The sequence below is a fragment of the Pseudozyma flocculosa genome (assembly GCF_000417875.1).
Source record: "Pseudozyma flocculosa PF-1 unplaced genomic scaffold scaffold00011, whole genome shotgun sequence".
Classification (NCBI taxonomy): Eukaryota; Fungi; Basidiomycota; class Ustilaginomycetes; order Ustilaginales; family Ustilaginaceae; genus Pseudozyma; species Pseudozyma flocculosa.
Window position 1 is genome coordinate 747846 of NW_006920879.1, and position 23963 is coordinate 771808.

Below are 23963 nucleotides of genomic sequence, written 5' to 3' on the forward strand. Positions count from 1 at the left end.
CCATCCTCTTTGGTGCCGCGGCGGCGTCGATGTCGGGCGTCGGCAGCGCCTTGCCCTGCGCGTCGACGTACGTGTAGCGCAGGCTCTCGGCGAGCGCCACGGCGCGGTCCTCGTAGGCGCGCTCCGAGTCGACCTCCATCTGCGGACCGAAGCCAGTGGCGCGGACGATGCTGGCGGCGACGCGCGAGCACATCTTGTGCAGGTGGCGCGGCCACGTGAGCACCGGCGTGCCGGACCACAGGATGTCGGCCGCCGTCGTGTGGGCGTTGCATTCGGTCGTGTCGAGGAAGAGGTCGGCGATGCGACCGCGGTGGATGTGGATGTGCTTGGGCGCCACGTCGGTAAAGATGACGCGCGCCGCCACCTCGTCGCCGGCGTGCTTGCGTGCCTCCTGCAGCAGGTGCGGCTCGCCCGACGCCGGGAAGCGCAGCAGCCAGAGGATCGACTTGGGCACCCGCTGCAGGATGCGCAGCCAGAGCCGGAAGAGCATTGGGTCGCACTTGTACAGCTGGTTGAAGTCGGCAAAGACGATGTAGTCGTCCGGCAGGTCCGGAAAGAGCTGCTTGCGCATCGCGTACCGCTTCTGCTCCTCCTCGGCCCACGCCTCTTCGTCGCTCATCTGGTGCGGGTGGACGATGCCGCCGTCGGCGCCCTGGCGCGTCGCGGGCTCGCGGAAGCCCTGCGCGTGGTCGTTGACAAAGTACGAGTGGGGCATGTAGAGGAAGCGGTCCATGTAGAGCCAGTCCTCGCTCGGCTCCTCGGGGTCCAGGTCGGCGCCCAGGTCCGTCAGGCGCGCCCGTTGCGCCAGCTGGCCCGTCGCGCGCGCCTGCCTCCATCGCTCGACGGCGGTCGTCTCGGGCGGGCACACGACGGGATCGGCCACGACCCAGTCCGTCCAGCCAGCGGCCATGCTTCCGGCGAAACCCATGAACTGCATCTGCACCGGGCAGGGGCGCGCGGCAAACACCTCGTTGCGGGCGCCCTTGGTATAGCCGTTGAGGTTCATGAGGACGTGGATGTTGTCGGCGATGACGCGCTCGACGATCTGCTGGTGGGACCAGGACGAGACGTCGACAAAGTGCTGGGCCTCGCGCTCGATTTTGGCGCGGTACGGGCTGCTGTCGGAGGCGGTGGTGGCGTAGAGGAAGACGTTGAAGCGCTCGAGGTCGTGGAAGCCGAACACCGACTGCATCAGGTGGGCCAGCGGGTGGTTGTTAAAGTCGGACGAGATGTAGCCGACGTTGATCTTGGGCGCCGGCGGCGAGGGCGGAGGGTAGACGTGGTCCGGGAGCCACATCTGCGTCAGCGTGCCCTGAGAGATGCGCAGCGCGTTACGGTGGCAGATGAGCCGGATCTGGCGGGCCGAGAGCGGATAGGTGAACGTGTGGAAGGGCAGCACCGTCGGCACGGCCGGGGCCACCAGGCAGGCGGGCAGCTTGAGCTTGGCGTATCGCTGGCGCTCCGCCGGCGTCGTCTGCACCCGCAGCTGGGCCTCGGAAGACGAGGCGAGCGGGCCGTAGGCGTCGAGGTACCACTTGCGCTGGACCCGGCGCATCAGGCGCTCCATCAGCCGGATCACGAAGCCGCCCTCGCACACCAGCGACTCCATGCGATCAAACGGCTGGTAGAACTGGCCAAGTTTGGCAGCCCACATGCTGGCGGCAGCCTCCCGGCGGTCCGCTAGCGCCGTGACGACGGCCGACACCCAGTCGCCTAGCTGGCCCTCGGACTGGAGCGCTCCGCCACCGTACTGACAACCCTCGCGAAGCTGCTTGGTGACGAGCTTCGAAACGCTGTCCATCCAGCCAGGCCGGGCCGGGTCGTCCGAGTAGACCTCGCGCCAGTCGCAGACCGCCAGAAGCGCGTTGACCAGGCCGCACAGGGCCTCGGGGAAGTGCGGATTAACCTCTACGGCGCGGCGATAGTAGACGATCGAGTCCTGGGTGCGTCCCTGGTCCTTGATCGCGTTGCCGAGGTTGGCCAGCGCGACGTCAAACGTCGGGTTGCACTCGACGGCCTTTTCATACATCTTGATGGCCTCGTGCAGGTGGCCAAGGTCCTTGAGCAGGCTGCCGAGGTTGGTGTAGATGTGCGGGTGCCGCGGGTCGAGCTGAAGGCCGTGCGTGTAGAACTGCATGGCGAGTGCCTGGCCGTTGAGCTGCTGGTGCTGGCCGGCCGGGTTGACAACCATGGTGACGACGGGGATGGTCGACAGCAGGATGCCAAGGTTGTTGCAGGTCGAGGCCGAGGGGTGCATCGAGATAGATAGGTAGTAGAGCGGCAGCAGCAGCGAGACCGAAGGCGGGATGCCGCCAAGCGTCAGAGGGCCGTGGGGGCCGGGGACCGGATTCGACGTCGAGTCCTGGAAGAGCTTGGCCAGCGTCAGCAGGATCGTCGAGCTGGTCTGTGCCGCCTGCTTCCGAGCCTGCTGAACGGCCGGAGTCTCCTGCGTTGCCCCCGCCGCTCCTCGCGGCGCCATCGAGGGCAGCACGCCTCCAGTCTCGGCAAAGAGGACGTCGCAGAAGCGCCTCGCCACCTCGGGCAGGACCATGACCATGGGCAGCTGCCCACCGCCCAGCTGCAGAAGCGTCTGGACGATCCGATCGCCGCTGTCACGGACGAGCGCGAGGATGCCACCGCCGGGTCGCAGCGCGGCGTACATGCCCGTCGACACGAGCGCCGCCTGATCCGGGTTCGCAGGATCGATACCGATGGCCGTCGCCACTTGAACGGCCGCCGCGGCCGCGGCCGAGCCCGGCAGCATCGCGCCCATCGACAGGACACCGACAACGCAGGTGGCAACGACCAGATCGCGAAGCGAATATAGGTCGTGCTCTGACGGCGACAAGACGATCTCGATCGACTTTTGGTACTCGGTAGCGGCGGGGACCGGGCCCCACTCGGGCAGCACGTACTTCAGGTTGCCTGCGCAGGATGATCATTCGAATACAAGGTATCAGGTCGGTCGTCAGCGCAAGCCTCGACCGGGGAGACAGCAGAATGCACGCAGAAGACCCGCCTCGCTGTCATGCAGCCTTGGCACTCACCTTTGGCGTAGTACAGGTTCTGAAGGCGGGGGATCTGCGTCAACGGCAGGTGCGAGGGCGCGTGCTGCGGCAGGCCGGTGGCCGGGGTGCTGCGCCTGGGAACAATGTAGCTCTCGACGTACTCGCACAGCTTCAGTGCGGCGGCGAAGCGCGGCTCAATCACCTCGACCGCCTGGGAGCCGCGTTCGGGCGCGGCGGATGCCGTCTCCCCAGACGGTACCTCGAGCCCTTCGCTCTTGGTCTGGCTGACGGGCGAGCACATGACGCCGAGCAGGTTCTCGTAGGCGTCCCAGTAGCCGGGCCGCAGCTTGATCGCTCGCCACCACCAGGTCTCTGCCTCCTTCCACCGGCCAAGGGCACGGAGAGTGGTGCCAATGTTGCTCATGCTCTCGACATAGTTGGGGTCGATGCGGAGGATCTGGTTGTTGTACCACAGCGAGCCGGCGTGGTTCTCGGCAGCATAGTAGGCGCAGGAGAGGAGCAGCAGCGTGGGCAGGTGCCTGGGATGGAGCTTGTGCAGCGTGTGGAGGAGCGGAAGCAGGCTCGGGTGCAGCCGGTCGGTGCCCCTGGCGTCGGGCGGGGCGTCGCGGTTGCCAGTCGAGTAGAGCGAGTGGGCGTACTGGAGGAGCTGGTCGCGTACCTCGGGAGCCGTGACTTCGGTCCCGGCGGCATTCGAGGCCGCCGTCAGCAGCTTGACCGGGTCCTGGGCGCCCGGGCCGAGCGTGGGCGTCGCAATCGGTGGCTCGTTGGGCTGGGCAGATCCCGGGAGCGCGGCCTGAGGCACGATGCCTTCCATCGCAAGGCTGCCATGGCTGGAGTGGCGGTCGATCAGCACAGTCTCTGGCTCGCGGGGCGCCTTGACGTTGAGTGAGGAGAGGGCTCCAGACGATGGAGGTCCGTCTGCCTGGCTCGGGTCAGCCCATTGGCCCTCGCGGAGGCCTTCGCTGTGGAGTCGAGCATAGTAGCCCTCGGCCAGCGCCTGCAGCTGGGTGCGGTAGTGGCTCGCAAAGTCTGGCGGGAAGAAACTGCTGGCGCTGCTGGGCTGCTCGAGGCCGCCGGCTGCCGATGCGCCGGGAAGCGGCGATGGCGCCTGCCGCGCCTCGCTGATCAGCTGGATCTGCCTCTTTTCGAGCTCTTCGCGCGCCTCGGCCTGCTTCTCGGGCCCTTCGAGACCAGCCCAGGCACGCAGCTGTGCAGCGATCATCTCCTGCTCCGAGGCTTCGAGCGACCTCCACCGAGGACCGCTGCCGGGCTCGTGAGGTTTGCCAGTCGCCGAGCTGGCCGATGTGAGCGCAGCGGTGGCATATGCGGCCGCCGATGCGAGCGCGGCGTATTCGTCGCTGGTGAAGTCGCGGAAGGTCGGCTGGAAAAAGGGCAGCTGGTCCTCGTCCTCTTCGTCGATCGTCTTCGGCACCCGCTCGAGCGACTGCTGCGGATCCTCGCTGCGGTCCGGAGTCGACGAATCCCGCCGCGCGCTCTTCTTGACCCTCCGCTGCTGCTCGGAAGAGACCTCAGAGGGCGGCACCCACCAGCCGGGCCGGGCGGTGCCGCCGGGCGTCTGCACCACCTGGAAAGGGTAGGGGACGGCCGACATCATGTTGGGTTGCGATTCGTCGATGCCCCCGTCGCCGCCCGCGCTCTCGTCGTCGAGGCTGTGGGAAGCCAGCCTGCTGTGATGGGGCAGCCAGTACTTGCCACGCGTTCTTCGCTTTCGGAACGACGGCGACACGGGCGGCGGCAGCATCTGCAAGGGCGGCGTCGGCATCACTGCAGTTGCGTCGGGACGGCATCGGGCAGGCACAAGACGTCAGTGAAGCGGCAGGATCACGAGCTCGGCCACTTTTTTGCACGGCGCACTCACGTGGCATGCTGGGCACGCCGCTCAGGCTGAAGCCCATGGTCGGGTTGGTCGAGTCCCAGATTCTGGAACCGCCTTCGCCGCTCGCCGCGGGGCTCCTGCCCCACGCCTGCTCGAGGCCGGCCGAAGGAATGGCAATGTGGCCGAGGCCAAGGTGCCGGAGGTAGTCGAAGGCCGATACCGACGCCGCCGCCGCCGACGCGGTCGGATAGGTGGACGGGGCCGACGCGGCAACCGCAGCAGTCGGGCCGGATGAGGGGCCCCGAGCCTGCGTTGCGGCGAGTGGGCCGTGGGAGCCCCGCCTCTGGGCCAGTGAGCCCGAGATCTGCGGCGCCGACGAGACGGCGGTGCGGAGGATGGCCTGGGCCCGTAGCTGGCTCTCGGCTTCCTTGACGGCAGCGCGAGCGGCGATCTGTCCCATCTGGACCTCTGCAGCGCCTGTGGTGGCCTGCATGGCCGTCAGTGCAGGACTGCCGTGCGCCCACAAGGATCCCGGAGCGTCGGTCTGCGAATGCAGGGCCGTGGCGATGCGGGCGCTGAGGGCGGCCGAGTACTGGGTGCTATCGCTGAGGTTGCGCGCCATCTGCGTCGCCTGGCCCGCGATTTCGGGGGCCAGGCCCGCCGCAACGGCCGAGATTGGGTGCTGGTCGGTGTTGGCTGCATCGGTGATGCCGCCTGCGATGACCTGTGCCTTTGCCTGGCTGAGGAGGGCAGAGCTGACGGCCTGAAGGCCCTCTGCGCCCGAGCTCGCCTGGGCGGCCATGGCCGAGGCTGCCCTGAGCATGCTGGCGGCGCTGCCGACCTGAGCGGTCGGTGGGCGAGCGCTGGCAGGACCATGGCTGTATTGCTCGAGGGGGCGATGTCCATGGTGTGCGATAGGCGATATGCTCATGGGTGCGGTGTCGCTGACATTGGAGTCTTCTGCGCTCGCAGGGACCTTGATGGGGGATGATTGCCGGGGCAGCGACGGGCCCGACGACGACGACGACATGTCTTAGGACGGCAGCTTCGTTGGCAGCTTCTTCGGCAGCAGCAGCAGCAGCAGCAGCAGGACTTGTGGCTAGTGTCAGGCGTCGGACCTCGATGGCAGCAAATGCGACAGAGAGCTGGTAGCAGAGGGTGGAAGGGGAACTTGCAACTGTCCTACGTCGAGAAGCGAGCGCAAAGAGGGTGTTGACCGCTGTTGCCTGCCAGCTGGTCGAGGTGCAAGGCGATTAGACGGGCGGCGGGGCGATACGAGGACGAAGGTGCAGCAGGCGATCCAAGGGACGAGGGGGGACGAGAGGGACGAGGGTGGCTGTCAAAGCGCGAATTATGGCGACGGTGGTGGGGCTCGATGGCGTGGTGAAGGGAGATGGCGAGGGCGATGGCTTGCGGAGGATTCAAGACGAAAGGCGCAGCGGGCAGACGAATGAGATGCGAGGAAGCGGACAAGGGGGGTGGAACAGGACGTGCAAAGAAACTAGGAGGCAGGCCAGGGTGCGATGAGTGAGATGGTGGTGGCGACGGGCGATGATGATGATGATGATGATGATGAAGGCGAGCAGGGCAGCGGCCTGTGCCAAGCAGCCGCCCGCCCGCCAGCCAGCCAGCCAGCCGGGCGCACCTGCCAACCCAAAAAGTCACCGGCCGACCGCATGCCAAGAGTGCAGGCGTTTGGCCAGGCCAGGCCAGGCCTCGTCGTCTCCTCGCCCTCGTCACGACGCCGCGGTTGGGCCGACGGCGCAAAGTGCCAAAAAAGTGTGGAGGCCAACGTACATACGGCGATCAACCCGGCCCGCAGGTGAGGAGGCAGGCCGCCGTTCCGTGCGCTTCTCTTTCTTCTCTCTCTCTCTCCTCCCCCAACCCGACCTCCCCATCTTTGCCTTGGATCCTCACCTCACCCGCACCCCCCCTTTGTCCCGTGCTCACCCCATCCTCGATCCGGCAACCGCTCGCCGCCACCACCTGCCGCCACCATGGACAAGGTAAAGGCGCAGCAAGAAAAGGCAAAGGGCAACAGCGCCTTTGCCCGCGGCGAGTGGGCCATCGCCGTCGGCCACTATGCCGCCGCACACTTGGCAGACCCCACCGAGCCCACCATCCCCCTCAACAGGGCCATGGCCTACCTCAAGCTCGGAAAGTTCCACGACGCAGAGCGAGACTGCACAACCGCGCTCCGCCTCTCGCCGCGTAACGTGAAGGCCACCTTTCGAAGGGCAAAGGCCAGGCTAGGCGCAGGCAACCTCGTAGACGCTCAGATGGGTACGTCAAGCTGGCGCTCAATGCGGTAGCTCCCCTGCCAAGGTCTCGTCCTTAACGTCCGCAGTCCATCCTCCGACCTGTGCGGCTCCCCTCGCCAGACTTTGAGCAGGTGCTCGAGCTCGACCCGAGAAACAACGAGGCAAAAGCAGAGCTCGTCTCGCTCAAGGCCACCCTCGAACAGAGCAGGCCAAGACGGACAACGCCCCTCGACCTGCCTCAGCCGCCCGACATCCCTATCATCGGCACACCGGCAAACAGTGGCCAGGGAAGCGACCAGCCCGGTACCGCACCGGGCTCTTCGGTCGAGGCTGCTCGCAAATTCCTGCAGCAGGTCGGCATGCAGGACCCCATCGAGGCCGATAGGCATGGGCCCGCACCACATCCGCCCGCAAAGATACCGCACCGACTGCCAGGAGAGACGGGCGGGTTCCTGCGCGAGGTAGCTTCCAAAAGGGTGGTGGACAAGCCGGCGCCAACCACGCCAGCGCAGGCACCGAAGGCATCCACTTCGCTGATCACACCTTTGGCGGAAAAGGACGTCGACAAGACTGGCAACATGCCTGCGCCGGTCTCGACAGCAGCGCGCAAGACGGCCTCGGCGCTCAGCTTCGGTACAGCTCCTGTTGCTGCAGACGGCGCAGCAAGACTGCAAGGTCGTCAGCCGGCTCCGCTCACCAGCCCGAGCTCGACGCGAAGGCTGAACGCCGTCGAGTTCCAGAGGCTCTGGAAGGAGTCTTCGCGGCTCGGCGCGACGGCCGAGCAGGGTGCAGGCGCAAGGGAGCAGCAGATAGCGCAGCAGCAGCTCCGCTTCCTGCACAGCCTCGAGGCTACCACTCTGCCGGTCGCGATGGACTCGCTGCTGGAACCGGAGCTACTGGCCTCGCTGCTGCTCTCGCTCGACACCAGCGTGCGCATGATCGCGCAGCTCGACAGCGGTGCCGACGCCAACACCAGACCGGTCAAGCTGCCGTCGTCGGCCGACGCCTCTCGGCTGCTTGATGTGGTGAGGGGCCTGGTCACGTCGCTGCCGCGTTGCAAGCGGTTCAGCATGGTCGTCGCCATGCTCGATGCGTCCGAGAAGCGGGCCGCGTCGACCCTCATCCACGCTCTTGAGGACAACGACGCCCTCGAGCCCGCAGACGTCGCAAAGGCCCACGAGGCATGGGAGGCATGACCGGCGCAGCGCTCTTCGGGGCAAACGGTTCGGCGTTCAAGCAAACTTTCATCCCAGCCAGCCGACTGTCGCAATCTGAGGGCGAGCGATGGCCGCTGTCAGCAGCAGCGTGTTCCCGAAACGGACTGCTTGACTCTTAGGTGCATCGTCTCGAGGGTTCAGCCCAGCACTAGCCTCGGCCTAGGCTCGCCGAACATCAGCAATCAAGGCTCGGATCGCCGCGACCAGGGAGGGTGTGCACGGTCAGGTGTATTTCGGGCGCCGGCGCGAACGTGTGGAGGGCGTTTGACCCCGCTTGCACGCTCAGGGGCTTCATTTCGCTTCTCGAAGCCGGCTGGCCGACCTTGCGCTCCGCCCCCGGGACAGGCATGCTCAAGGCCGAGGCCGAGTTGTGATGCTGGCACGATGGAAGGGCTCACCACCGCACGGCGACTCAGGGAACCGCACCGTACGACGCCAGTCGAACGCGCCGAGGGCCAGGAGGGGAGTGCAGCGGAACCAGCCTCCAAGGGATGAAGGACGCCCGAGGGATGCGAGCAGGGTCCGAAGCCGCCCCTATATGGCCGCGGTCTGCCTCCTGGCTGAACGAAGGTACACGTACATAAGGGCCCGGAGGCATGCTGCGCTGCTTGCTCGACGCCTCCTTCCATCCCATCCATCCATCCACCTATTCCCGGCCTGATCCTCGCAGCCTCCTCGTCGAGCTAGCCATCAACCCACTCCCGACCCCTTTGACGACACCCTACGACTAACGATACTGCGACGCCCCCAACGACCGACCCATCGACCCATCGACCCCAGTTGACCCATACAACCACAGCATCTCGACAAGCACCTGCTCGACCCACACGACCCCCTCACAGTACATACCTCACCCACAGCACCGCGCACCGGCCCTCACACGACTTCATACCCCAACTCCCTCCTCCTCCTGCATCGCACGCAACAATGGGCTGTGTCTTTTCTTGCCTGGCATCGACGTTCATCTACGCGGGCGAGGTGCTGCAGCAGCTGTGCCTAGCCGTGGGCGAGATCAGCGCGGTGCTGGTGCGCGCCCTGTTTGGGCTGGTCGTGGTGCTGTGCGACGTCCTCGCCGCCGTCAGCTGCTGCTGGCGCGTCCCCTGGAGCGAGCGACCGGACCGCTCGACGTACAGCTACGATACCCGACTCCTGGCCGACGTCGGAGGTCAGAAGGTGCTCAGCGGCGCTTTCACCAAGCAAGGACGCGAGCAGAGGCGACAGATCAAGGAGGCTAGGAACAAGGAGAGGGAGCTCGAGTGAGTACGGCGGTAGCAGCACACGGTCGTGGTGCAGCGCTGTCAGTGCGAAACGAGATGGTTCATCTACTGACCGCGCGCGACCCGTCCTTGTCCGACCGGCTGCTCTGAACCTGCCTGCGCTGCGATACAGGGCCGAACAACGTGCCGCCAAGCGAAAGGAGGAGAAGGAGGCAAAGGAGAAGCAGAAGGCCGCCGCAAAGGCAGAAGTCGCGGACGAGAAGGCGGCGGCCAAGAAGGAGGAGACTGCCACCGAGGCCACCGCCAGTGCCACCACCACCGAGGCGGCCAGGGCCTAGCACGGGTGTAGCTACCTGCGCGATCTTCATCTCTCCCGGCTCCGCACCCGACGACGCACAGCTCAGCCCGACCGTCGGTCACATCGAGACGCTTCCCTCCCGATCTCCTCTCTTCCGTTGTACTTGTCTGCCTCTGCCCCTCGCCCGGTCATTCGATCCGATCCGAATCGATCTCGCCGACTCCTCGTGGCTGCTCCTCTCCTGTCGGCATCACTGTGCATCCGAGTCGACGGGCGGCAGGAAAGGCCAAGCACGCCAGGGCGGACGGCCTGGAAAGTCGGCAGCGATCCGAACGATAACGGACCTCGTTGATCTCGGGCCACGGGCCAGGCCGCCGTTCGTAGCGATGCGAGGCGAGGCGAGGCGGGACATGGCGTGGAAAGGCCGGCGCTTGCCCCTCTGACTGCCAGAGGCAGGCCTTGGGGATCAAGGACAACAGACGGAGCTCCCGTACGCGTGCCGGTTCCGCGATCTCGTCGGGCGCCATCGACCAGCTGCCGAGGCCAGGCCAGGCACCGAGCGCCGGGCCAGATGGAGTCATGTGGCAGCAGCCTGGTCACCACCGCGCGCGGCCGCCTCGAGAAATCTTCCGAGCCCCGCTGGCCGCTGCCGCTGCTTGGGTTGCGTCTCTCGGCTTGGCGCAGGTGCCATCGAAACGGGACGGCGAGCTTAGCCAACGAACGGAGGCGTTCCGAATCTGCTTGCTTGGTCTCACGGCAGGTTGGCAGGTTCGACGTCCAGGCGAAGTCGGAAAGGCCGGCCAGAGCAGGTCTGCCAGGCGAGAGCGATGATCGATCAGTTGCGAGATAGAGGTCTTGCCGGTACCGTTTGTACCGCTGCAGGCTCGTCGTTTGTGCAACGGCGACATGCGGCAGACCAGGCAGACAGGCTAGCGTAAGCTCGCGGGCCGCCCACGCTTGCATGCCACCGACGTCGAGTAGATCCATCGCAGCGGTGGCGTCGACGACGGCCCTTGGCCGGCTGCTCGCTGTGCGTGCGTCTGTACCGCTGCCACTCGAAAAATTTTCCGGTTCTTTGTTCGCGGTGACAGGCAGGCCTTGGGAGGCCAATCAAGAAGCAAGCTACGCAAGGGCTCGGACAGGCGGGCCCGGATGCCGATCTGATGCCGGCCGGACACGAGGCAGGCTGGGCGGGCACGTTTTGCATGCCTGCCTGCCGGTCGTCGTGAAAGCAGGCAGGCAGGCAGGCTAGGATCGATGAGCGGCCACGGAAAAGCTTGCATGCTCCTCGTCGTACACCGAGAGCCGGCCTGCCACGAGCTCGTCGCTATCGGCCACAAAGCAATCAAGCAAGCAGTCAGATGGGAGGGCAACCCCACGTCGAAGCAGCGCTTTCGCCTGGCTCGAGCCCGTGTCGCGGCCCACTACGATGTCCTCTTCGGAGAGGTCCAGAGGCAGGCGTTGCGAACGGGGAGGGGCAGGCCGGTGTCGGCGAGGGGGAAAAGCTTCGAGGCAGGCGCCCGTCAGGGAAATCTCGCCGTCCACGACGACGACGCAAGGCTGTCACAGGGTAGGCCGGGCATCAGCGGTGAGGACAGGCCAGCCAGCCGGCTCAATTTTTCCCTCGGACCGACAGAAGGCCCAGAGCAGGCAGACATACAGGCAGGCGGGCAGCGCAGGCAGGGCAAAAAAGGGTTTGCAGCAGATGACGCCAGGCTGCCGAACCCGGAAGAGGCAGGCAGGCAGCCCTGCCCTAGCCCGGTTGCTTGGCTCTTTTTTTGGCGGCGAGAGCGCGCGTGCGTGTGCCTGAGCTCCCACCGCCCGCCTGGCCAAGCCGCCCGTCCCGATCCACGCTCCCTCGTTCCAAGGCGACGGCCCGCCCAGGCCAACATCGGAAGGGCGGCAAGGCAAAGCCAAGAAGCGGGCGGGCGGGCGGGCGAGGCAGGAACGGAGCAAGCAAGCCAAGGAAGGACCAAGCCCTCTCAGCCGGCTGGCTGTTCGATGCGGCTACGAGATCCTTTGGTGTTCAAGACTCGACCCGCCATGGCTTCTTGCCATCCCCCCACCACCATCCGCGTCCTGCGCAGCCCCCCCGCTCCGCCCTCCCTGTCCCCCCACTCCGTCCTGCTACTCACTCTGCCAGGCTCCCTCCACGCTCTCCGCATCGAGCACGGCCCTGCACTCCATCTTGGACCTCCTCGAACTTGCGCTCAGCCGCCAGCCAGCTCGACCTAGTTAGCCTCGCTCGCCTTCTTCGAGGCCTGTTCGTCTCCTGATCGACCACCACCACCACCGATCCTCGACACAAAGTCGCCGAGGGCCACACTGTAGCGGATCTCATCCTTCCTCCCGCTTCTCCTGACCCCTTCGACCGTCATGTTCCGCCGTCCCCTCACCACCATTCCCCGGGCGGGCGTCCGCCTGGCCTCGAGCTCCTCGTCGTCGCAGGCTGCCGGTGCCAACAACCGCAGGATGGCCAGCCGCGCCGCCGCCGCTACGGTCGCCGTCGTCGGCGCCTACGCCACCTACTCGCTCTCCTCGTCCATCTACGCCGAGGCTCCCGACACGGTGCCGGGAGACACGAGACCGCACCCGCTCTGGTCTCCCCCGACCCGTGCTCAAATGATCGAGGCCCTCAAGCAGTCCTCGGCAAAGAGCCTCCGACCCGTCGCATCGCGGGCGCAGGCCGACAACGCCAGCCTTCGTTCCGCCGCAAAGGACGCCAAGAGCAGCAGCCCCAGCCCCGCCGCCTCGGAAGAGTCGGGCGGAAGGATGGCCTCGAGGCACGGCGACGAGGACGGCGAGGGCTTCGACCTGCTGGTCGTTGGTGGAGGTGCCACCGGCGCCGGTGTCGCCGTTGACGCTGCCACGCGCGGCCTCAGCGTGGCCATGGTCGAGAGGGACGACTTTGGCGCGGGCACCTCGTCCAAGTCGACCAAGCTTGTCCACGGCGGCGTGCGCTACCTCCAGAAGGCCGTCTTTGAGCTCGACTACGAGCAGTACAAGATGGTCCGCGAGGCCCTCCACGAGAGGAAGACGTTCCTCAAGATCGCCCCCTACCTCAGCGACCACCTGCCCATTATGCTCCCCGTCTACACGTGGTGGCAGATCCCCTACTTCTGGGCCGGCACCAAGATGTACGACATCCTCGCCGGTTCCGAAAACATGGAGAGCTCCTATGTCCTCAGCAAGGGCAAGGCGCTCGAGGCGTTCCCCATGCTCAAGGCTTCCGGCCTCACCGGCGCCGTCGTCTACTACGACGGCCAGCACAACGACACGCGGATGAACGTGGCGCTCGCAATGACGGCCGTCCACCACGGCGCCGTCGTCGCCAACCACACCGAGGTCATCGCGCTGCACAAGAAGCCCGTCCAGGGCAAGGCCGACCAGATCTGCGGAGCTCGGTTGCGCGACGTCCTGACCGGCGACGAGTGGGACGTCAAGTGCAAGGGCCTGATCAACGCCACGGGTCCGTTCAGCGACTCGCTGCGCAAGATGGACGCGCCGACGGCCCAGGAGATTGTCGCGGCCTCTTCGGGCGTCCACATCACGCTGCCCGGCTACTTCAGCCCGCGCGACATGGGCCTGATTGACCCGCAGACGTCCGACGGCCGTGTCATCTTCTTCCTGCCGTGGCAGGGCAACACGATTGCCGGCACCACCGACACGGCCGCACCCGTCGAGGCGCACCCCAGGCCCAAGGAGGAGGAGATCCAGTGGATCCTCGACGAGGTGCGCAATTACCTCAGCCCGGACATCAAGGTGCGCCGCGGCGACGTCCTCAGCGCGTGGAGCGGTCTCCGCCCGCTGGTCAAGGACCCGGACGCCAAGGACACCCAGAGCCTCGTGCGCAACCACATGATCAACGTCAGCGAGAGCGGCCTGCTGACGATTGCCGGCGGCAAGTGGACGACCTACCGCGAGATGGCCGAGCAGACCGTCGACCGGGCGATTGCCGAGTTCAACCTCAAGCCGCAGCGCGGATGTGTGACCAAGTCGACCCGCCTGCTGGGCAGCCATGGCTGGACCAAGACGATGTACGTCAAGCTGCTGCAGAGGTTCGGCCTGGACACCGAGGTGGCCAAGCACCTGTCCAACACCTACGGCGACCGCGCCTGGAGCGTGTGCTCGATCGCCGAGCCCACGGGACAGCGCTGGCCCGTCCACGGCAAGCGCATCGACCCGCTCTACCCCTACATCGAGGCCGAGATCCGGTACGCCTGCCGCTCCGAGTACGCGGCGACGGCGCAGGACTTTATCGCGCGCCGGACGCGGTTGTCGTTCCTCAACGTCGAGGCGACGGTCGAGTCGCTGCCGCTGGTGATTGACGTCATGGCCGAGGAGCTGGGCTGGGACGAGGGCCGCAAGAGCAAGGAGTGGAGCGAGAGCGTCGACTTCCTCGGAAGCATGGGCCTGCAGCCGGGCCGCGTGCAGCAGCTGAGCAGCGTCTCGCTCGACGAGATGCGCAAGATCCGCGAGGGCAAGCAGAAGCGCCTCAGCCAGCCGTCGCTCGGCGCGGCCAGCCTGGACGACAAGGACAACCTGGCGATTGCCGCGCGCTCGTCTTTCAGCTCCGAGGAGATGGACGAGCTGCGGTCCAAGTTCAAGCTGCTCGACGTCAACAACGACGGCAAGCTCGACAGCAAGGACCTCAAGGAGGTGCTGCAGCGGATCGGCTACGAGAACGTCGACGACGGGACGCTGCGGGGCATTGTCAGCGAGGTCGACTTTGGCAAGACGGGCGCGCTCCACTTTGAGGACTTCCTCGACGTGTTTGCGGCGCTCAAGGACGCGCGCGTCGAAAACGCCTTTACCCACATCCTGAGCGAGATGGACAGCAAGGGCCTGCAGCCGCCGTCGCACGACCCCGTCGGACCCGCGGCCAAGGAGAAGTCGGAGCGGCGCGAGGCGAGCCGCACGATCCCCGTCGAGAAGAGCGGCGGTGGATGGTAGTCTGGCGGCCAGTCGGAGGTTGATGGATCCCAGTTTCGCGAGTTCGCCCCCAGGAGCCCTGGTCCCGCCTTTGCCCCCTAGTCTTCCTGTCCATTCCATCTGTAGCCTGTTGTTGAAAGGAAAACACTGCCCAAAGCAAGACCATGCTCTGGCTCGTCAGCGAGATCATCCACTGAGGTCGCGCTAGACCCCTGGTGGGATCCGTGTGAGGGGCTCTTGTAGCGCTGGGCTTGCACGTTGACAAAGCGGCGACGCGGGACGGGGCTGGCTGGGCGCTGGCTCATTCTGCCGGCCGGGAAGAAAAACTGGCGGCTAGCGGCGGCGACGGCCTGGGCCCCTGTTGAGGCAGCCACGGGGAATTTGGCAGCAGGCCTGCAAGGCGGGCGACGCATGGGCCGCCCATCGGTCATCGAGAGGGGCGCGGGCAGCGGGCGTCAGCCAAGTCTCCACAGCGAGAGCCTTGGCCTAGCAGAGGGGGGGAAAGCCAGCCAGGCCAGCCAAGCCAGCCAGCTACAGAGGCAGAGGAGAGCCACAGAGAGAGGGGCCAAGAGCAGGACCACGACGACATCTCCACAGACGGCCTCATCCGACGACCACCTCCCATCCCATCCCATAACTTCGCCGCCCGCTGCTACCGACGTCGTTGCCACAGCCCCTCTAAGCACCCTTCACCTGCCGTCTTTGCACGTCGGGACGGCTACCAGTCTCATCCACCCTCGGCCCCTGCCTCCATCGCATCCGCCAGCGGGACAACCTCGACAGGACACCACCGCCACATCGCCCGCCAGCTCGCGCCACCTCCACCACACCGACAACACATCACACCCACGCCGGCACCTCACAGACCGCCAGATCGCCCATCATGTCCGACCCCAGGATGAGCGACAAGGAGCTCTTTGACATCAATGCCCAGGCCGCCGTCAAAAACTACTCTGTCGACCCGCGCCTCGACTACAAGACCGTCTCGGCCATCAACGGCCCCCTCGTCGTCCTCGACAATGTCAAGTTCCCCTCGTACAATGAGATTGTCTCGCTCACCCTCCCAGACGGCTCAAAGAGGGGCGGCCAGGTCCTCGAGGTGTCCGGCAACAAGGCCATCGTCCAGGTCTTTGAGGGCACCTCGGGCATCGACGTCAAGGACACCCACATCGAGTTTACCGGCTCGTCGATGAAGCTTCCCGTCTCGGAAGACATGCTCGGCCGCATCTTCAACGGATCCGGTGCGCCCATCGACAAGGGACCCCGTGTCTTTGCCGAAGACTACCTGGACATCAATGGTGAGTGTGTGCCCAACCGGCGAAGGACCACGTGTCAGCCCTGGAGCCGTCCTGAGCCGTCCTGCGTGCCAGCCATGCTAATGCACCGAGGCATCTCGCCTCTTGTGGCCTTTGTCCCCCTTTCTTCGATCGCCATTCTTCGATCGCCAGGATCGCCCATCAACCCATACAGCCGAACGTACCCCGAGGAGATGATCCAGACGGGCATCTCGACCATCGACACCATGAACTCGATCGCGCGTGGACAGAAGATCCCCATCTTCTCCGCCGCCGGTCTGCCGCACAACGAGATCGCCGCCCAGATTTGCCGTCAGGCCGGCCTGGTCAAGCGCCCCGGCGCGACAAAGGGCGTCCACGACGACCACGAGGACAACTTCAGCATCGTCTTTGCCGCCATGGGTGTCAACATGGAGACGGCACGCTTCTTCAAGCAGGACTTCGAGGAGAACGGATCGCTGGACCGCGTCACCCTCTTCCTCAACCTCGCAAACGACCCCACCATCGAGCGCATCATCACGCCGCGTCTGGCGCTCACCACGGCCGAGTACTACGCCTACCAGCTCGAGAAGCACGTCCTCGTCGTGCTGACCGACATGACGTCGTACGCCGACGCGCTGCGTGAGGTGTCGGCGGCGCGAGAGGAGGTGCCCGGCCGACGAGGCTACCCAGGTTACATGTACACCGACTTGTCCACCATCTACGAGCGCGCCGGCCGTGTGGCGGGCCGCAACGGATCCATCACCCAGATCCCCATCCTGACGATGCCCAACGACGATATGACGCACCCCATCCCGGATCTGACGGGCTACATTACCGAGGGCCAGATCTACGTCGACCGCCAGCTCCACAACCGACAGATCTACCCGCCGATCAATGTGCTGCCGTCGCTCTCGCGTCTGATGAAGAGCGCCATCGGCGCCAAGCACACGCGCGCCGACCACAGCGACGTGTCCAACCAGATGTACGCCGCCTACGCCACCGGACGCGACGCCGCCTCGATGAAGGCCGTCGTCGGCGAGGAGGCCCTCTCGGCCGAGGACAAGCTGGCCATCGAGTTCATGGAGGGCTTCGAGCAGAAGGTGAGTCGGCCGACGACCAGCGACCAAAGCTTCACTGAGCCAGGCGGGCCCCCTTTACCCCCTACTGACCTTGCGAGCGGCCCCCTCTCTCTCCTCTGTGCCACACGTCGACCGACAACAGTTCATCAAGCAGGGCGCCTACGAGAACAGGCACATTTTCAACTCGCTCGACATTGGCTGGGATCTGCTTCGCATCTTCCCTAAGGAGCAGCTCAACCGCATCTCGCCCAAGATCATCAAGGAGTACTATGCCCGACGATCCAAGAAGGCCAGCGACGAGGACGAGAGCGACAAGGGAAAGGAGAACAAGTCGACCCGGGATACCTCCAACGAGGACGGGCAGAAGCAGCAGGAGCAGTCGTCGTCGTCCAACAAGACGGATAAGCTCGTCGACGACGAGTAGAGGCGCGTTCACTCGAACGTGCGCGTGCAGAGGCAGCTTTTCCATCTCTTCCCGCCCCCTGACCTATCCCCGCGTAGCTTAGAGCGACCTCTGTCCATGGCCACCTCTGATCCTTTTTTCCCCTTTCCCCTCCCTCGCTCGGAGCTCTCCTCCCCATCCCGTCCCCCGTTGTTTAAAGCACGTTCACTGCGAAAGCACGTCTGCATCCACGCGTTCCGCCCCGCCTTGGTCTGGCTTTTGTCAAGTCGAGGGGATGGGAATGCGATGGAGGGCTATTCGATCGGAAGGGCCATACAAGTACAAGGGGATGGAAGAGGTCGAGTCTAGGATGGGGATGCGAGGAAACACGACACGGGCAGGCAGCGGCCGCTGAGGGAGGACGGGGCGAGGCGCTCAGGGGCTAGAGCTGGTTACGCTTTCGCGCCGTGTTCATGTAGGGCCGGAGGACCCATTCGACGTCGGCCTCGGACTGCTCGAGGGTGCCCTGTCGGATCTCGTAGGGCCGCATCTCGAAGCGCGGTCCCACCTCGGCCAGCTGCACTTCGCGGTGCGACGTCTTGACAAAGACGTGGTGCCTGCGTGGTCGTCGCGGGGTCGTGAAGAGGGAAGCAGGGGAGGGGGAGGGGAGGGAGCAGGGAGAAGATCAGCAAGCGTGTCCTACGTCGTGTCGGCTTGCTTCCGAATCTGTCGGATAGCGCCGCGCTGAGAAGAGGGGAAAGGACGCACCTGAAGCTGATAAAGTCCCTCTGGTTGGCAAACGTCATGACGCGCTTCGAGTCGTCCTTGGGCACGGGGAAGAGGAACTTGAGGGCGCTCTTGACACGATCGCCAAGCTGGCTGTTGAACCCCTCAAAGATGAGGTGCGGGTACTGCTCGCTGACGGTCGAGTTGGCGTGGCTCGACACCTCGTGGCGCAGCACGACGTTGCTCAGCGTAAACAGGAGCGTGGGGCCGTGCGGGAAGTGGGAGACGACGAGCGCATCGGGCACGCCGCGGTGCTCGTGCACGACGACCAGGTCGGTGAGGTTGTTGGCGCGGCAGGCGGCGCCCAGGTCGTTGACCGTGTAGGCACCGCGGTTGAGGCGCGTCGAGTTGGGAAAGCACAGGCGCAGCTCCTTTGCAAACTGCGTTAGCCGCGACGACGGGTCGCGCGACGTCGTGATGAGCACCTTGGGATCGTACTGCCCCGCACGAGAGTACTCGTCGTCGATGGACTGCGACGGCACTGCGAGGCGGTCAAAGGAGAAGGAATAGACACGGGAAAGCGTCAGTACCGTCCCTCGCTGGCCGGTGGGACATCGCCGCAGGCCTTGCACCCGTTGCGACCGGGTCGCCCGCCGCGCACTGCATCCTGAACCGTGGGGGTAGGCACTCACGTTCCTGTGCAGCGTCGAGGTTGAGGTCCTTTCCGAGCAGCTCGGCCTCTTGGCCCTTGAGGTCCTGCGGGATGGGCTTTCCGCTCGCCAGCGCCTCGCGGATCCGCTGCTTGCGCTCGTAGATCTGCTTCTCCTTGGCCTCGAGCGCCTTCTTGTAGATGTACTCGCGCCTCTCGCGCGTCTGTCTTCGCAGCTGTCCGATCGGCCGGTCGAGGGGTTTGGCAGCAGCGGCAGCAGAGGAAGAAGGCGGTCAGTGGGCCCGAGAGCCGCGCAGAACTCGTGCTGTCAGAACGAGGCTCACCATAATGTCGTCGTGCCCGATGATTCAGCTGATGTGGGATGTGGATCGAGCGTGTCAGAACAAGACAAGCGTGCGAGAGGAGCGCAGTGGCGAGTGGTGGTGGCGATACCGGTTGGCGGGGGTGGTGGTGAAGGTTGGGCTATGGCACGGGGGGAGGGGCCGAGAAAAATTCCACCTCGTTAGCCGGAGCCTGCATGCACGCTCGCACCCCCGCCCGCAACTTTTCTTGCCCGTCTCCCGAGGTCATCCGAGCGGACCAGCAGCAGAGGGTGGGCAGGCGGGGACGAAGAACCGCCGCCGCTGCCTTGGTTCTCACCGTTCACCTTTCACTTCCACCTATCGCCCTACCCCTCGCCGCCAACCGCACCACACACGCACGGCGAGCAAAAACCTCCTCCATCCGACCCCTCTTCTGGTCCTCCTCGACATGTTCGCCTCCCTCGTCCGGTTCGGTTCTCGAACCACCTACCGCGGCTCTCGCGGATCCGGAGCGGGATCCTCGTCGCGCACCTCTGCCTACTCGTCGCCCAACTCGCGCCCCACGTTTGCCAAGGCATCCCAGATGGGCCAGACCTTTAAACGCTCCCAGCGCGGCCTCTACGACGGCAAGACGCTCCAGTCCGGCCACAACGTCCCCAAGTCGCGCCAAAAGACGGCAAGGACCTGGGCACCCAACGTCCAGTCAAAGAAGCTCTGGTCCGACGTCCTCGACACCCACGTCACCGCCCGCGTCACCACCAGCGCACTCAGGACCATCGACAAGATGGGCGGACTCGACTACTACCTCGCAAACACAAAGGACAACAAGCTCGGACAGTGGGGCATCGGCCTCCGCGACGTCCTCGCACTCCGCCTCAGGCAGCTTCGGTTGGAGGGCAAAAAGGTCGGACGCAACGCACCGGAACCTACCACCTCGGCATGACCTCGATCGCATCGATCCGTACAGTCGGCGACGCTTCAAGACTCTCTCGCAAACGTCTCAACCGAGCCGCCACGGTAGCGATCGAGGCTCCTCGCACGACCTGCCGGGCGGAGCATTCCAAGCATGGCATTCATCGCCACTGCCGTCCGTCTGCGTCGACAACGTCGTCTCCGCTGGCTCTGCCGCGTCCGCCGCTCTAGCCTCGCTGATCGCAAAAGATCTCTCGCTCTGTGCGATCATCCATTCTTGTATATTGTACCAACCTTCGTCCGCACCATGACCTTGCCAGATCCGCCTCGGGCCCTGCATCTGAGCGAGCAGACGCTCCTCGTCCCCGTGTGCCAGGTCGAGCATCTCTCTCTACGACAGGCTCTTCAGGTACTCTTCCATGCGTTCGGCTGCCGTCTTGCTGCTGGACACCTTGGCCCTGCTGCCGATCCGCGTCATGCCCAGGTTGCGGCTGCTGGTGCTGCTGCTGGCAGTGTCGTCGACGTCGCCCTCGTTGGAGAGCAGCTCAAACGACGGACGCGACAGGCTCGTGGTCGATGCATTGCGCGACGCCACCAGTGGCGAATGTACGCTGGTGCCCTGGCTCTGGAACGAGTCCTGGCTGCGGTTGACCGCTGCCCGCGACTTGAGGATCGAGACGTGGCCAAACCTGGGCGATCCGCCGGCGGCGTTGGGGGTCGAAGTATCGAGCGCGCTCGTTGAAGGCCTGAGCGTTTGCTGCAGAGAGGGCTGCTTTCGGACCGAGCCGACGGGTGGCACCAGGATGCCTTCGGGTGCGGCCGACGGGTTCGGCATCGTCCGATCTGCTCCCGTCGCGGCGGGTCTCTTGAGAATCATGGGCGCATCAGCAACGTCTGCGGCAGAAGGGCCAGAGGGCCGGGCACCTTGCTGGCCCCTCCAGGATCTGCCGACGGGCAGCGCCTGGACTTCGAGGCCAAGCGCTCTCAGCCATTCTGCGCTCAGTCGACCATCGGCCCGTTCGGCGTACGCAACTTTGTCGCGCAGCGTCTCGGTCGATGGCAACTCTTCGTCGAACGCGACTGCGATCGACAAGTCCTGTTTTCTCGAAGGGCCAGGTTGGGCGCCGCCGGCCAAGAGCTCGTCAAAGTAGACGGCCGCGCTCAGCAGCTCGGCGATGAACCGGGGACACAACCCCGGTGAATGGATGTCCTCGTCCGACGTCGCCTCGTCCGTGTCATCGCCCGGCTCTGTTGCTTCGAGCGAAGCTCCCTGAAGGCCTTCCTGGGGCGCGCTTGCTCTTTCGGTTTCGCGGATCACCCTTCTCCTTGCTTCCAGACGGGAGAGGTCGGCCCGCTCAAGCTCCTTCTGGCAAAAGAGCCCGGCATTTCCGGCTTGGCGCGGTCCCGGCTGCATCTTCTCCTCGAGAAAACGAGTGGCCTTCCGTGCGGCAACGTTGACCGGCTCGTTGCCCTTCTTGAGAAGGTCCAGATTGTTGATGGCTGAAGCGGCCAGGCGGGTCATTGCGAGGCCGTGTCAGCGTCTCGGCAGACAGTGGTGGAGAACAGGCGCCGTTGCTTACCTTCAAGTGGAATGACCAGCTGGATGCGAGGATCTTTGAGCCATTCATGGACGGTACGCAGCGAGTAGACCAGGACGCTCGTGTCAAGCAGGTAGAGCTTGGTCGGTAGCGCTATGGCTGCTCTTGGTGCCACGTCGGCGTCGGCGGGCAGTCGAATTATTCCCGGGCCCGTAGAGGATCGGGTCATGACCCGAACGCTGCCCTCAAACGGAGCGGAAGGGGGCTGGCTGGGCTGTGCCAGGCGGCGAGCGTGGTTGGGTCCGCTACGGGATCGTGCCATGCCGCGGGAGAAGGGCGGATGCTGCACATCGCGCTCGAGGCGCTCGACCTTGTCCTGAAGGAACATAGCACCCATGGCTCGTGAGAGACGGGCCTGCCTCTCGGCCTGGAAAAGAACGGAGCGAACAAGATCGGACAGTCGTCAGGTCCTTCCGCTGCGCTCGCCACCGACCGGGGGCTCACAGATGCATGGCTCACCCTCTCTTCGGCGGTCTCGTGTGGCATCTGTGTGATTATGCCTTGTTGCCGCTGTTGCCCGTCCCTCTCTATGCTAGCTGCAGGCTGCTATGTCGCTGCGTGACGGCGGCGGCTGTTCAACATGTCCAGATGCGCCGGTCGCCTATCGTGAGCTGGCCAAGCAAGCCTGTAAGTCGTCCGGGTTGTCGAGGCGGTCCTGGCGGAAGGTTGGTGTCGTCCTGAGCAAATATAATCTGGTGGGCAAGGAGCTGGCGTTTCGGTTCATCTGGAGGAGTGTGGAGGTGGTCTAGATATGGCCAATGGAGATTGAAGTAACGAGACAAAAGTCAGCGTGGATGGGTTGGGCAGAGTGAGGGTGGTACCGCTATGGGAGCGAGCAGGGGTGGTCCAGGTCCAGGCCAGGGTTGAGCGCGGGGTCCTGGCGGTCAGGCCGGCGTCTGAGGCTGGCTGCAGCCAACCTCCACTGCGCTCCTATCTAGATGTCTCTCGTGCGAGCGCGCGGGCTGTCCGAGTCTCCATGCCAGCAGAGCAAGCAAGCTGGCTGGCTGGCTGGCTGGCCGGCTGGCCCACCCATCGACGGGAAGAAGCGGAAAAGCACAGGCCAGGCCAGGCCAGGCCAGGCCAAGCTCGGGGCGGGGCTGAGAGCGAGGGCCTCGGCCTCTGCCACGCACGCTCGCACGCCCGCCCGCCCGCTGGCTTGCTGGCCAGCAGGCAACGACCCCACCGCCGCTGCCTGCCCCCGCCCAGCCAGCTGTCGGCCAGTCGGTCGGTCAGTCGGTCGGCTGCGACGTGTCTAGACGGCTGTGGGCCAGCCACCCCGCCCGACTGACTGCCCGTACCTATCGCGCTCGCTTTCTTCCACCACCTCGACTTCGCACCTCGGCCCACTCCTCGTCGTCTGTCTCCCCCTCTCGCTGGTCGTTGCCGTCGTCGACCTCACCAACTCGCCCGCCGCAGGCCACTTCCTACGCTCAGCATCAGCGTCAACACCGCCACTTCTTTCACGTCCTTCCGCCTCCTAACGAAACCTGAACCGATCATGAACGTCGACGACGTCGAGGACCGCGATGGTGTCCGCCTCTCGTGGAACGTCTGGCCTTCGTCGCGCATCGAGGCTACCAGGACCGTGGTGCCCATCAGCGCTCTCTACACGCCCCTCAAGGAGAGAGAGGACCTGCCGCCCGTCCTGTACGAGCCCGTCACCTGCAAGCCGCCATGCCGCGCCGTCCTGAACCCCTACTGGTGAGTGGCCGCCGACCCTAGGCGGTACGAGCACCACTGCTGCCAAAAGGAGCGGCGTCTGACCGCCTTCGACCATCTTCACTCCTGCTTTCCCCCCTCCTCAGCCAAATCGACGTTCGAGGCAAGCTCTGGATCTGCCCCTTCTGCCTCTCGCGCAACGCCTTCCCTCCGCACTACAAAGACATCAGCAACACCAATCTGCCGGCCGAACTGCTCCCCAAGTACACCACCATCGAGTACACGCTGAGCCGTGCCGCCCAGATCCCGCCCATCTTCCTCTACGTCGTCGACACGTGCATGGACGATGACGACCTCAAGGCGCTGCGCGAGGCGCTTGTCGTCAGCCTCAGCCTGCTGCCGCCAAACGCCCTGGTCGGCCTCATCACTTATGGCACCATGGCCCAGGTGCACGAGCTCGGCTACGAGGCCTGCCCCAAGAGCTACGTCTTCCGCGGCACAAAGGAGTACGCGCCCAAGGCCATCCAGGACATGCTGGGCCTCACCCCGGGCGCCCGACCCATGGCG

General features: G+C 65.4%; 9 protein-coding genes across 9 annotated transcripts in view; 6 read left to right on the top strand and 3 right to left on the bottom strand.

Moving 5' to 3' along the window:
* Nucleotides 1–5689, bottom strand: part of PFL1_03715 (uncharacterized protein) — a gene marked incomplete at both ends in the record, with an annotated part of 6364 nt that extends 675 nt beyond the window's left edge. Inside the window, 3 exons of the mRNA XM_007881234.1 lie at nucleotides 72–2925; nucleotides 3048–4814; nucleotides 4909–5689. Of these exons, the coding sequence (XP_007879425.1) occupies nucleotides 72–2925; nucleotides 3048–4814; nucleotides 4909–5689 (5402 nt within the window). The remainder of the gene's footprint in view (nucleotides 1–71; nucleotides 2926–3047; nucleotides 4815–4908) is intronic.
* Nucleotides 5690–6863: 1174 nt separating this feature from the next.
* Nucleotides 6864–8323, top strand: PFL1_03716 (uncharacterized protein; the record flags this gene model as incomplete). The annotated part of the gene is made up of 2 exons (XM_007881235.1): nucleotides 6864–7149; nucleotides 7248–8323. 2 exons carry the CDS (start codon nucleotides 6864–6866, stop codon nucleotides 8321–8323), a joined length of 1362 nt encoding a protein of 453 aa, XP_007879426.1.
* A 948-nt stretch (nucleotides 8324–9271) lies between these two features.
* Nucleotides 9272–9899, top strand: PFL1_06873 (uncharacterized protein; the record flags this gene model as incomplete). The annotated part of the gene is made up of 2 exons (XM_007881276.1): nucleotides 9272–9600; nucleotides 9734–9899. The coding sequence occupies 2 exons, from the start codon at nucleotides 9272–9274 to the stop codon at nucleotides 9897–9899; spliced, it is 495 nt and encodes a 164-aa protein (XP_007879467.1).
* A 2336-nt stretch (nucleotides 9900–12235) lies between these two features.
* PFL1_03717 (uncharacterized protein) lies at nucleotides 12236–14812 on the top strand (the record flags this gene model as incomplete). The annotated part of the gene is made up of 1 exon (XM_007881236.1): nucleotides 12236–14812. One exon carries the CDS (start codon nucleotides 12236–12238, stop codon nucleotides 14810–14812), a length of 2577 nt encoding a protein of 858 aa, XP_007879427.1.
* An 862-nt stretch (nucleotides 14813–15674) lies between these two features.
* PFL1_03718 (uncharacterized protein) lies at nucleotides 15675–17571 on the top strand (the record flags this gene model as incomplete). Its single annotated transcript, XM_007881237.1, has 3 exons — nucleotides 15675–16089; nucleotides 16240–17168; nucleotides 17290–17571. The coding sequence occupies 3 exons, from the start codon at nucleotides 15675–15677 to the stop codon at nucleotides 17569–17571; spliced, it is 1626 nt and encodes a 541-aa protein (XP_007879428.1).
* A 400-nt stretch (nucleotides 17572–17971) lies between these two features.
* PFL1_03719 (uncharacterized protein) lies at nucleotides 17972–19251 on the bottom strand (the record flags this gene model as incomplete). Its single annotated transcript, XM_007881238.1, has 4 exons — nucleotides 17972–18146; nucleotides 18298–18796; nucleotides 18948–19140; nucleotides 19249–19251. 4 exons carry the CDS (start codon nucleotides 19249–19251, stop codon nucleotides 17972–17974), a joined length of 870 nt encoding a protein of 289 aa, XP_007879429.1.
* Nucleotides 19252–19675: 424 nt separating this feature from the next.
* Nucleotides 19676–20170, top strand: PFL1_03720 (uncharacterized protein; the record flags this gene model as incomplete). Its single annotated transcript, XM_007881239.1, has 1 exon — nucleotides 19676–20170. One exon carries the CDS (start codon nucleotides 19676–19678, stop codon nucleotides 20168–20170), a length of 495 nt encoding a protein of 164 aa, XP_007879430.1.
* Nucleotides 20171–20530: 360 nt separating this feature from the next.
* On the bottom strand, nucleotides 20531–22223 carry PFL1_03721 (uncharacterized protein; the record flags this gene model as incomplete). Its single annotated transcript, XM_007881240.1, has 3 exons — nucleotides 20531–21639; nucleotides 21720–22104; nucleotides 22197–22223. 3 exons carry the CDS (start codon nucleotides 22221–22223, stop codon nucleotides 20531–20533), a joined length of 1521 nt encoding a protein of 506 aa, XP_007879431.1.
* Nucleotides 22224–23235: 1012 nt separating this feature from the next.
* The window catches only part of PFL1_03722 (uncharacterized protein), a gene marked incomplete at both ends in the record, with an annotated part of 2510 nt that continues 1782 nt past the window's right edge, over nucleotides 23236–23963 (top strand). Inside the window, 2 exons of the mRNA XM_007881241.1 lie at nucleotides 23236–23438; nucleotides 23543–23882. Of these exons, the coding sequence (XP_007879432.1) occupies nucleotides 23236–23438; nucleotides 23543–23882 (543 nt within the window). The remainder of the gene's footprint in view (nucleotides 23439–23542; nucleotides 23883–23963) is intronic.